The sequence below is a fragment of the Phascolarctos cinereus genome, unplaced genomic scaffold (assembly GCF_003287225.1).
Source record: "Phascolarctos cinereus isolate Bilbo 61053 unplaced genomic scaffold, phaCin_HiC Scaffold_726;HRSCAF=1367, whole genome shotgun sequence".
Lineage (NCBI taxonomy): Eukaryota > Metazoa > Chordata > Mammalia > Diprotodontia > Phascolarctidae > Phascolarctos > Phascolarctos cinereus.
The window spans coordinates 79,657,452-79,670,233 of record NW_027556098.1 but is presented as its reverse complement, the minus strand read 5'-3'; the positions used below and the strand labels follow the sequence as shown (position 1 = coordinate 79,670,233).

General features: G+C 36.1%; 1 protein-coding gene across 4 annotated transcripts in view; it reads left to right on the top strand.

The window, feature by feature from the left end:
• Positions 1-12,782, top strand: part of CUNHXorf58 (chromosome unknown CXorf58 homolog) — a 52,677-nt gene that overhangs the window by 23,848 nt on the left and 16,047 nt on the right. For 3 of the 4 annotated variants that reach the window (XM_020989878.2, XM_020989880.2, XM_020989882.2), the window contains 4 exons: positions 1,762-1,856; positions 1,950-2,061; positions 4,633-4,764; positions 9,130-9,359. In XM_020989878.2, the coding sequence (XP_020845537.1) occupies positions 1,762-1,856; positions 1,950-2,061; positions 4,633-4,764; positions 9,130-9,359 (569 nt within the window). Of the gene's footprint in view, positions 1-1,761; positions 1,857-1,949; positions 2,062-4,632; positions 4,765-9,129; positions 9,360-9,716; positions 10,172-12,782 lie in introns of those variants that run through there. The other variant, XM_078146624.1, reaches the window with a different exon arrangement.

The following is a 12,782-nucleotide window of genomic DNA, read 5'->3' as shown; positions in this document are numbered from 1 at the left end:
GCTGTGTGACTCTACCAGTTTTGTTTAGAGACTATGCCATGTAATTGGGTTATCAGTGTATTGAGTTAGTATATCAATACACTTATCTAACAGGTCACCCAGAAGAGTCAACCCAGCAGAACAAAGCTGCTCCTTGCCACCAAAACTTCTCTCTTTAAACTAGTTTTCTCCCAATGACGCTGTGAAAATTGCAGGTCTTGAAACGCTGTGATTTCTAAAAAAAAGGTATTCTGGGTAACATAATAGGGCCTCTGGGTGGAAGTCAGTGGGGCTACAGATACATGGTGGGAATAAGTAAGCTGAAACCTACTTAACCAGCACACAAGAAGTGACAGAAATGATATCATTAGGAAATAGAAGATTGTAAAAAGATGGGGCCAGTCACGTGGTCAGAAGAAAAGATAACAGGTAGACAACTTGAATGTTGCAGTGGCATCATGATACAGATCATGGATAGATCTTCAGTGAAAGATCGGTAGAAGAAAAATGAAGAATCACATAGCACAGGAAAGGATCAACAGGTTGCAGTCAGTCTTTTTTTTTTTTAAGGGAATTGGGATTAAGTGACTTGCCCAGGTCACACAGCTAGTAAGTGTCAAGTGTTTGGTCTGAGGTCAGATTTGAACTCAGGTCCTCTTGACTTCAGGGCCAGTGCTCTATCCACTGCACCACCTAGCTGCCCCTGCAGTCACTCTTGATGGAAGAAATCTCATATTGATGGATTCCTGGAGTGTTATCTAAGATTCTCCTTCATTGAAGAGATCAGATGCCTCATCAAAGTAGGGAGGTGATCTTTCAGGCTTTTCAAAGGCTATGCCAGTGAAGATCAAGCATTAGAAGGTACTAATCAAGCAGAGAAGGCTTAGAATATAATATGGTCCTAGAATGAATTGTTTATATGGACCTAGATATATCTGGATAGAGATAGATCTATATCTGAGTTCGTATACCAGTACATAATGTATATCAATACTTTAGTACTTTATATCTAGATATAGTTATATCTGAAATCTGAAATCAAGACGAAAAGTTATACGTACACACATACATACATACATACATGCATTTATATATACGTGGCCTTTGTCAAAAGGCTCATCATCAGACGGCCTCACAGTAACAGATTTTTTTATTCCAGTAAGTCCTGAAGACAGGTATTTAGATGGGTTGTAATGTAGTCAGTGGAGGAAATACCCACCTCAAAGAAATCAAGGACCTTTAAAGTACTGGAGGTATTTAAAAACCTCATGCTCTATATTTAGTAAATTGTTGTTGTTGTTGTTGCTGCTGTCGTGTGTCCTTCATTCTCAGACAGGACCATGACATCAGGGAGGTGATGCCCTGACATGCAAGTGAATTGGATTTAAGTGAGGGAGGGCTGTGCACAGTCACCAGCATCATTCTCTCCTCTGGAGCCATCTGGGTCCAGGAGGCAAGATGTAGATCAAGAAGACCAGACATGGCCTTGGAAGCAATAGGAGACTGTGGCCTTTTTAAAGAACAAATGTTAGTTTGACTGAGGCAACACCTGTTCAGTGATTAAGGCTAGGTAAGAAATGAGATAGAAAATGGCCTATTTACCCAGTCAAAAAAAACCTCAACACACCATCAATCTGGGAGGGGAAAACCCTCAGGGTTTCTAGCCAAAATAGAAACAATTGCTATTTACATTCACTCTGAGCCAATCAGAGTGATTTAGCTATTTAATGAATTACATTTAGGATATATGGATATTATTAATCACACTAGTATTTATTTCAGGAAAATTGTGTAACACATGAAATACTGAAGAAAGTGTGTCCCTCAGAGGCTGCTCTTGTAAAAGATCCTAGTGTGCAATGTAAAGTTAGATTCAGGTAATATTCATGTATTCATTTACTTCAAGATTGAATAAAAATAACAGAGCCACTAATCTGATGCCAAACAACTAACTTTTAGTCTTTTTTCAGATTTGGTGGCAAGAACTTTCCTCCTTTTATTGTGTTTAAAATTTTTCTTCACACTGGAGGCCATGGGAACAAGTATTTCAGTGGAAAAAATACATTGAGGCCATCGAGTGAGGTGACTTACTAAGATATCCTTTTTTGTTAATCCATCTTAGAATCATAAATTGATAGGTCAGTTATGTTGGAAACGGTTTTTAGAGGTCATCAGGGCTCATCATTTTGCCAGTAAGGGTATTGAGGACCAGAATACTTAAGTGACTTAACCATGGATGGTCACATCTCTAGTGTGGTAGGAACAATATCTTCTATGTAGGCTATGCAGATCTTTTTTCCCTACAAGGCAGGGAAATTGTCCTAAGAACTAAAGACATGAGGATTAAGCTGTTGAAGAAGCTTCCTGTTTTGTACATAAAGTCCTTCAGACTTCATGGTTGTCTCACTGTTGTGTGAGTCCCCACAGCCAACATAACCTGATGACCAGACTTCCCCCCTACATGTTAAACTGTTTGACCTTCAGAGCCCTTCATAACCTGGCCTCTTTCCCCTACTTTTTTTTATACTGTCCCCTCATCCCCCCCTACCCTAATCACATCCAGGATCAAATACAAAATCCTTTATTTGGCATTCCCAGCCTTTCATAACCTACTCCCTACCTTTCCAGTCTTCTTCCACCTTACATATCCTCCAGTGACACTGGCCATCCTTACTGTTCCTTGAATAGGACTCTACCATATCTCTAGCATTTTCCCTGGCTGTCTCCTGTACCTGAAATGCTCTCCCTCCTCATTTCTGTCCCCTGGCTTCCCACACTTCAAGTCTCAGCTTAAATCATACCTTCTAGAGGAATACTTTCCAAACTCCTTATAATTCTAGTGCCTTCCATCTTTTAATTATTTCCTATTTATCCTGCACATACCTTGTTTGTACATATTTATCTGCTTGTTGTCTCTGCTGTTCAATTGTAGCCCTTAAGGGCAGGGATTGATTTTTGCCTCTTTTTGTATCCCCAGGACTTAGCACAGTACCTTACCTATAGTAGATGCTTAATAGATGTTTATTGACTGACTGATCTGACTACCTCAACCAGTGCTGGATCCTTGTTGAGCATCCTTTGAATGCTATGGCTAAGTAAAACTCCCTTTGTGGAATTTTAGATGGCCAACAAATATCCTGTTTTGTTCCAGTCCTGAATCTGAAGAATCAAGCCCAGCCTATAAAATTTGACAATAGTTGGTAGGATTGAAACAAAATGAAACACAAAATGAAATTGTTAGATATAGGCCATCTAACAGTTAATAAGAAGATAATTTATGATAACATTGCAAGGATACTCAGCAGAATATAGCATAATTTTATGTAGATGTATTCTCCCTTATCTCCTTATATAAACATGCCTCAGTAGAATGTGTTAGGTATAATGTCTTGCGTGACATTCGGTTGGCCACTGAGTCTGAACAGTCCTTCCTGGGTTGGTCTTTTATGTCCTAGGCAACCAGGAAACCTCTCAATAATTTAAGCCTTAGTCCCCATAACCAATCACGTCTCAGGACAGCTTCCCTGTCTTTAAGAGAAAAAAACCATAGACTTGTCTTGTTCGGTCGTGTCCGACTCTTTATGACCCCTTTTGGGGTTTTCTTGGCAAAGATACTGGAATGGTTTGACATTTCCTTTTCCAGCTTATTTTACAGTTGAAGAAACTGAGGCAAACAAGGTTAAGTGACTTGCCCAAGATTACACAGCTAGTAAGTGTCTGAGGCCAGATTTGTACTCGAGAAGATGAATCTTCTGAGTCTGGGCCTGGCACTCTATCCATTACACCACCTAGCTGCCACAGACTAGTCTATATGGCAGATATTGTTCCTACCACACTGAATTTAAGGGTTCATGCAATAAATTATGAATGTAGTATGTAAGTTAATTCACAATTAATGATTACACTTGAACATCATGTTTCAGCTTTTTAGGTTAAAGAGTTTTAACTCATTTGGTAAATAATTGAGAAAACATTTTCTACATAGACTAGTTTTGCAAAATCGAAATTACTTGTCTAATCAAAAATGTCTAAAAGGATCTTGTAATATCTTTATTGAAACAGTATATATACATATGTGTGTATCTTATGTATATGTGTACATATGTATATGTACACACATATATAGATAGATACACACACATATATAAATTCTGGTTCTAGCTTCTGTCCTGCATGATAGTAAAAAGAACATCATACTGGGAGACCAGAGATCTTTCTTTATCTCTGATCTGTTACTGCTCTGTTTTGTGACCTTAAGCAAATCACTTCTCTCCAGGCCTCAATTTTCTCATTTGTGAAACAAAGAGATCAGATTAGATGATATCAGAATCCCTTTTCAGTTTTATTTTTAAATGTGATGCATCAGAGCAAATGTCTCTTAAACAGTGGTTCTTTAAGAACTCTAGAATTTTTAAGTTGTCCACTAGCTCAGTTCTGTTGGAGTGGCAGTAGAAAAATGCTTTTATAAACTGTTTCAAAGATGTTGTTTTTCTGTGTTAATGTTGCAAAAATGTTTTCCTTTTGAATAACCAGCTTGTGGAAGAAAAGGATGGATTATATTGACATGAACTCTCTAAGTCATATGGACACATCATAATAACAAAAATTGTTGCTGCTATTTGTGAATTTTTTATTTGCTGTTCCCTTTTACAGGCAGTGGTTGATGCTTGCAAACTAATGGGAAATCGGAAATATTATGACCAAATAATACAAGACCAACTTCAATTCCAAAAGTATAAAGTTGCTGATGAAGTTGATGTTGTTACCATGAAGGATTACATGCACGTAAGGATTATTTTCAGTATTTTAGATATTAATGAGAAAGACTTCCCTTCATCCTGTGTCTAAGAGAAAAAAACATCATATATTGGAATAATTCATATTAATTCTGTGTAATGTGATAAGACTTTAAAAAAAGAAACTTAACTTATTTTTATGTTCATTCTGTATATAATTCTGTATCTCATAAATTCTGTACTCATGTATTCATGTAATTCAAGTAGCTGCATGAGAATTATGTACAGAATCTTGATTTATAGAACCAAAGAAATAGAAGACAAAATTTCAAACTCCTTTTATCAGTAATGTGAAAACTTAATCAGAATAAACATGACAGTCCATGAAGAATCATAACTTAAGAGTCATGAAAAAATTTAGCTAGAATGTACCTTAGAGATCTCCTAGTCAAACCCCTTTGTTTGTTTGCTCCTTTAGAGGAGTAAATGGAGAACCACAGAAGTTAATGTACTGTATGTAATTCCTTTGTGTTTACTGAATTTTCATTTTCTCTTTACTGCCTTTATTTCAAACAAGATGCCATGAACACATAATTATTAAAACTTTATTGAGGGTTAAGAGTTTTGTATAATTTATATTACTGATAAGGCCAGTAGTTGCCACTGTTGATTTTATGTACTAAAGAATCATTGAACCTTTTCTCTCTGTATATCCTCTCTCTTGGTGATCTCATCATCTCTTTTGGGTTGAATTATCACCTCTATGTAGATGACTCTCAAAACTCTTATCTCAAATCCTAATCTCTCTTCTTAGCTCTAGTTTTACCTTTGAACATGCAAAACATGGTTCATTATCTTCCTCCCTAAATCTACCCACGGTTACCACAACTCAGTTTCTCCTAGGTACTGCCATCCTTCTCAGTCACTGGGGTTATCAGCCAAAGAGTCATCCTTCTCCTTCACCCCACACTGAGTCTAATCAGTTTCCAAGTCCTATTTATTCTCCTACCACAATGTTTCTAGTTAATATCTCATTCTTTACATTGATAGGGCCACCTTCCTATTTCATACCATCATCATCCATCACCTAGACTACTACAATAGTATCATGACTGGACTCTGCAATTCCATTTTCAGGCCTTGGCAATTTATCCTCCATATAGCTGCCAAATTAGCATTCCTAAAAAGTGGGTATGGCAGCATCACTCCCTCAGTCAAGAAACTTTAGTGAACCCCTATTACCTCAAGAATAACATACTAGCTCCACACATTCACAGTTAAGGACCTTTGTAATCTGACTCTAGTTTACCTCTTTAGATTTATTGCACATCATTCCCCATATGCACTTTGTTATAGGCAGATGGGTTTATTTTCTCTTTCCCCAACTTGACATTCCATCTCCCATTGTTGTTCCTTTGCACAGACCATCCTCCAGGCCTGAAATGTACCCCAATCTTACCACCACCTTCCCTGAACACCTAATTCTTAGTACTCTCTTTTCCTTAATCTACTTATCTGTTTACATGTTGTAGTCTTCTAATAAAACATAAATTTCTTAAATGAAAAAACTTTTTCAGCTCTTATATTTGTATCCCCAGCAGGCAGTTAATAATGAATGATTCCTAGGAAAATATATTGCTCACAGTACAAGTCTAATAATAATAGAAATATATTATTAGATTTACAAATCAGTATATTGCTGTTGATAATAGTTTACTGAATTTTAATGAAGCATTCGACAAAGTATCTGAGATTGTTCTTGTGGACAAGATAATATGGACTAGACAATAGCATAAGAGATGGCTTTGGAATTATTTGAAAGGCCAGACCCAAAGCATAATTACTAATCATGCTATTCCAACTTGAAAAAAGGTCTCTGATAGTGTCCCAGGGATCTGCCCTAGGACTTGTGCTATATAGTGTTTTTATCAGTTACTTAGATAAAGATATAAATGAAGTACTTGACAGTTTTAAAAGTGACACAAAGCTGGATGGGATAGCTAACAAGTTGAATGGCATTCAGGATCTAAAAGGATCTGACTAAAATTTTGGGTCAAATATAATAAAGTATAATCAGCACAAATGTAAAATTACATACTAGAGTTCAAAAAAAATTTCCTTCATGTAAAGCAAATGAATAGATAGTAGATGATCAGAAAAGAGATATGAAGGTTTTAGTGGATTAAAAACTCAATATGAGTCAACAGTGTTTTATGACATCTAGAATAGCTAACACGATCTTAGACTGAATTAAAGTGGACATGATACCCAGGACTAGGGCAGTAATTATTCCACTGTGCCCTTCCCTGGTTAGATTACATCTGTAATATTGTGTTTAGTTTGGGGTATCACATTTAAGAAATGCAATGATAAGCTGGAAAATGTCCAGAGAAGTATGACCAGGATGGTGAAAGGCTCTTACAGTCATATCATATGAGGATTGGCTGTAGAAACTGGCCACTGTTTCGCCTAGAGAAAAGACATTTGGTGAGCCTGTGAAGGAGTCAGGATAGTTATCTGAAAGTATTTGGAGGAATTTCATGTATAATGGGGTGGATAAGACTTATTCTGCTTGGCCCCAGAAGGGAGGATTAGTAGCGGTAGATAGAAGAGGCAGATAAGAGAATCTAGACTTGATGAAAAGAACTTTCTAATAATTAGACTTATCCAGCTCAAAGAATGACTTGCCTCTTAAGGTAGGGTTTCTGCCCTGCCTGGTGAACTTCAAACAAAGGTTGGGTGACCATCACCACTTATTTTTGTTGTAGAGAGAATTTTTGTTCAAGTAAGAGTTCTACTGGATGGCCACTGGATTTTTTTCCAGTTCTGAGAATCTTTGATTCTGTGTTGTGTCATTGTTGAGAATGTGCATGTGAGGGATTAGCACAAGGAACATAGGGAGAGACACACAAAGAAGATAGACTTGAAGAGATGCATAGTATTTTATTTTTCCCCAGTTACATGTACAAACAATTTTTAACATTCATTTTTAAAACTTTGAGTTCCACATTCTCTCCCTCCCTCCCCATCCCCCCATTGAGAAGGCAAGCAATTTGATATAAATTATACATGTGTAGTCATGCAAAACATTCATAATAGTCATGTTGTGAAAGAAAACACAGACAAGGAAAAAAACCCAAGAAAGTAAAGTTAAAAAAAAGTATGCCTCCATCTGTATTCAGACACCATTCATTTCTTTCTCTGGGGATGGATAGCATTTTTCATCATAAGTTCTTTGTAGTTGTCTTGGATCGTTGTATTGCTAACAATAGCTAAGTCATTTACAGCTGATCATCTTACAGTATTGCTGTTACTTTGTACACAGTACATTTCCCGTGCAAGTCTTTCCAGGTTTTGAAAATATTTTGAAATATTTTTAGTTAATTTTAGTTAATTAATTTTTAGTTAATCCAATTTTAATTTTATTTTGAAATTAAATGAAACAAAATGTAAAGTTTGTCTCAGAAAAATTAATCTGAGAACATCTCATGCTCTACAGTTGGTTTATAAAGCACTTCTTCACAACAGTAAGGTAGGCAGGCAGTGAATTATTACCCCATTTTGCCAATGTAATAACTGAGGCTCAAAAAAAGTGTCTTGGGGGCAGCTACGTGGTGCAGTGATAGAGCACCAGCCCTGGATTCAGGAAGAGCTGAGTTAAAATCCGGCCTGAGACGCATAACACTTGCTAGCTGTGTCACCCTGGGCAAATCATTTAACCCTCATTGCCCAACCAAAAAAAAAAATGTCTTGCTCATAGTCACAGAGCTAGTAAGTGTTAGAAACATAATTTGAACCTATGTCCTAACTCCAAGAGTCTTGGACTTCTTTCTACTATATCCCTGCTTGAGAGGGAGGGACAGGAACCAGGCAGTGGAAGGTACAGTTTTGCATTCTACAAGAAAGAGGTAGGGCATATTCTGTAGAGCAATTTGGAACTATACCCAAAGGACTATAAAACCATGCATACCCTTTGACCTAGCAATACCACTACTAGGTCTGTATCCCAAAAAGAGATTAAAAAAAAAAAAGGAAAAGGACCTATTTGTACGGAAATGTTTATAGCAGTTCTTTTCTGGGGGTAAAGAACTGGGTACTCATTCTCTAAGAATGACCTGTTCTCCAAATGACTTATTCAGATATCTTCTGGACTTCAATATGTCAAGAAATAGTACTGCTAGTTACCCTGAACAAAATGGTCAATTAATTTCAGTTCAGCATATATTGAACACCAAATTTGTGTAGGACACTATGTTAGTGCTAAGGGAAATTTAAAAGAAAATAGGATTCCTGGACAAGAAACTTGCTGATCTTGGTGTATCTGTTTTATACAGAGTAGAAATTGTTAAGAAAATCCCACTGAAAATTTAGAGTAACTCCATCAGGTAATTAGTCTTGGTTTTTTGTTCTATAGTTTACCAGTTTTCTGGATGAAACCCCAGCATATCTTGGTGGCAAAAGTAACTGCTGGAGAAGGCTGAGCCTGGAAAACTTTCCAAAGACAATGATAATGTATGACATAATGGATTATGCAACATCTGGAACACTCTCAGATCGTCTGCAAAAAGAATTGAAGTATCTGTTGCAAAAACCAAAATCTAAAGAGATGCACCATGACCAGCTCCGGATTGTTTCTCAAGTTAGGTAAAAATGATTTATTATAATTTAACTATAAGTGAAATAAATGTTTAGTTATTCTAATACTCTGTATTTAAAAAAGAACTAGTTCTCTTAATATGAATCTCCTATAGGTTATCATTTAGGAGTTTTTTTTAGCAAGTCTTGAAGGTCTCATGGCTTTTTAGCACAAAAATATTGCTGACTTATAGAAGTGGTATTTTAGCCCTTCTCTTTACAAGGTCAGCTGACACCCACTTCTCAATTACTTTCTATTACAAGTAACCTTTTTTACATTTTACCAAGGTTTTATTTTTAAAAAATGTTTTTATTACAAACTTGTTAACCATCAACATAAATAATCATCTCACCTCCATCTCTTAGCTTCATTGGCTTCCTTCAAGACTCAGCTCAAATCTCACCTTTCTGCAGGAGGCCTTTCCCACTCCCACATCAGATCTTCCCTCTGAAGGTAATTACCTTCAATCCATGATTGATAGATAGATGGATAGAGAGACAGACAGACAGACAAACAGTCATGTATATTGTCTATCAATCTGTATAGACATGGATATCTTGTATGCACAAAGTGTTTTACATGTCATCTCACCCCTTAGAATTTGAACTCATTGAGGACAGAGACTGTGTTTTTGCCTTTCTTTGTATCTCTAGTACTTAGCATAGTGCCTGGTGCTTAGTAGGTACTTAATAAATGCTTGTTGACTGACTGACTAATATGTGAAGTACAGGGGTAATAATGCATAAAATCCTTAGTGTTTGGCAAGATACAATGAAATGAATGAATAAACAAAATATTTTTTGTGTTCTCTTCCATATTAGTATGAAGTTCTGCTACAAATTTTCTGTTATTCCCTTAGAGATTATAGAAAGCTGCCACACGGTTTTTTGGTTGGACCAGTAAGAAATCAAAAGGTTTCCTAGCCCTCTAAAAGCTCTTTGCTCCTAAAGCACTGCCTTGCATCACCAGTGGCTCTCTGGCAGTTGCTACTGAAAGAATATTGCCAAAGCTCCATTTAAAGCTCTCATTGTATTGTCATCTGAGGTTACAAGAACAAAATATAGCAGTTCTAATTTTTTTCTCCAATGACTGTTAAGCCCATCTCATTTACCAATAGTCAGAGAGGAGGGGTATAGTGGAGAAAGGTCCAACCTTGGTTGGATTCAGGAAGACCTTGATTTAAGTCCCTGTTTCTGATATATACTAGTTTTGTAGCTATGGACAAGTCACCTAACCTTTAAGTGCTCCCAGGGAACTATTAAAGACTACAAGTTGTCCATCTTTAGAGGGAATTTTCTTTTTTCTTTTCTTTTTTAAAAAATTTATTTTTTGTTACATTTTGCATTCCAAGTTTTTTCCCTCCATCCCTCCCAACCCCACATTAGAGAAAGTCAACATTTGACGTGTGGGACTATACAATACACGTTCTTTTGGTTCTACTTGTTTGACTGCATTATTTAATGCAATTCTTTCCATGTTTTTCTAAAACCAACCTGCTCAGGGTTGTTTTAATTTTCATTTCTCTAATAATGATTTAGAGCATTTTTTCATATGACTACATAGAGCTTTGATTTCTTCATCCCTAAACTCTCTCTGATCATTTATCAATTGGGGAATGACTCATAATGTCTTATAAAATTGGCTCAGTTCTCTATATATTTGAAATATGAAGACTTTGTCTGAGAAATTGGCTATAAAAATTCCCCCCCCCCATTTTCTGTTTTCCTTCCAGTCTTGGCTACATTGGTTTTATTTGTACAAAACCTTTTCAGTGTAATGTAATCAAAAGCAGCCATCCCATAATGCTTGTTCTCTTATTATTCATAAATTCTTCTCTTATCCATAAATCTGATAGGTAATATATTCTATACTCTTCTAACTTACTTATATCTCCCTTTATGTCTAGGACATATATCTACTTTGACTTTATGTTGGTAAACAGTGTAAGATAATTGGTATTTACCTTTAGTCTTCTGCCAGATTGCTTTCCAGTTTTTCCGGCAATTTTTACTAAATAGTGAGTTCTTATCCTCAAAGCTCAGATCCTTATGTTTATCAAATACTAGGTTACTATAATAATTTACTACTATGTGTTGGATATTCTCTGTTCCACTGATCCACCCTTCTCTCTTAGCCATAGTTTTGATACTCATTGCCTTATACTACAATTTAAGATCTGGTACTGCTAGCCTTCCTTTTCCTTTATGTTTTAAAAAATTAATACCTTTGATATTCTTGGCCTTTTGTTCTTTCAAGTGAATTTGTTATTATTTTTTTCTAGCTCAATAAAATAATTTTTGGTAGTTTAATTAGGATGGCACTGAATAAGTAAATAAGTTTAGGTAGAATTGTCATTTCTGTTATTTTGGCTGGGCCAATCATTATTTCTACAGTTATTTAAAACTGATTTTATTTATATAAAAATATTTTATAATTATGTTCATATAATTCTTGGATTTGTCTTGGCAGATATACTCCCAGGTATTTTATATTACCTATGGTTATTTTATTTGTTTTGTTTTTGCTAGGCATTGGGGTTAAGTGACTTGCCCAGGGTCACACAGCTATGCCGGATTTGGACTCAAGTCCTCCTAAATCCAGGGCCAGTGCTTTATCCACTGAGCTACCTAGCTGCCTCCCTTCTATGGTTATTTTAAATGAAGTGTCTTTTACTATCTCTTCTTGCAGGGCTTTGTTGGTGATATATAGAAATGCTGATGATTTATGTAGATTTATTTTATATTCTGCTACTTTATTAAAATTAGTTTTAACTGGCTTTTTAGTTGAACCTCTAGGATTTTCCAAGTTTATCATCATATCGTCTGCAAAAAGACATCAGAAAAAGGAAACAAAACAAAAGGGAAGAGGAAAAAATAGCAAATAGTATGCTTTGATATGCATTCAAACTCCATAGTTCTTTCTTTGGATGTGGATAGCATTTTCCATCATGAGACCTTTGGAGATTTCTTAGATCCTTGCATTGCTGAGAAGGGCTAAGTCTATCAACATTAGTCATTGCATAGCATGTCTGTTAACTGTGTACAACATTCTCCTGATTCTGTTCACTTCACTCAGCATCAGTCCATACAAGTCTTTCCAGGTTTTTCTGAAGTCTGCCTGCTCATCATTTCTTATAGCACAATAGTATTCCATTACATTCATACATGACAACTGGTTCAGCCATTCCCCAATTGATGGGCATCCCCTCAATTTCCAATTCTTTGCCACTACAAAAAGAGCTGTTATAAATATTTTCGTACATGTGGGTCCTTTTCCCATTTTTATGATCTCTTTGGGATATAGCCCTAGAAGTGCTATTGCTTGGTCAAAGGGTATGCACATTTTTATAGCCCTTTGGGCATAGTTCCAAATTGTTCTCCAAAATGGTTGGATCATTTCACAGCTCTACCAACAATACATTAGTGTTCCAC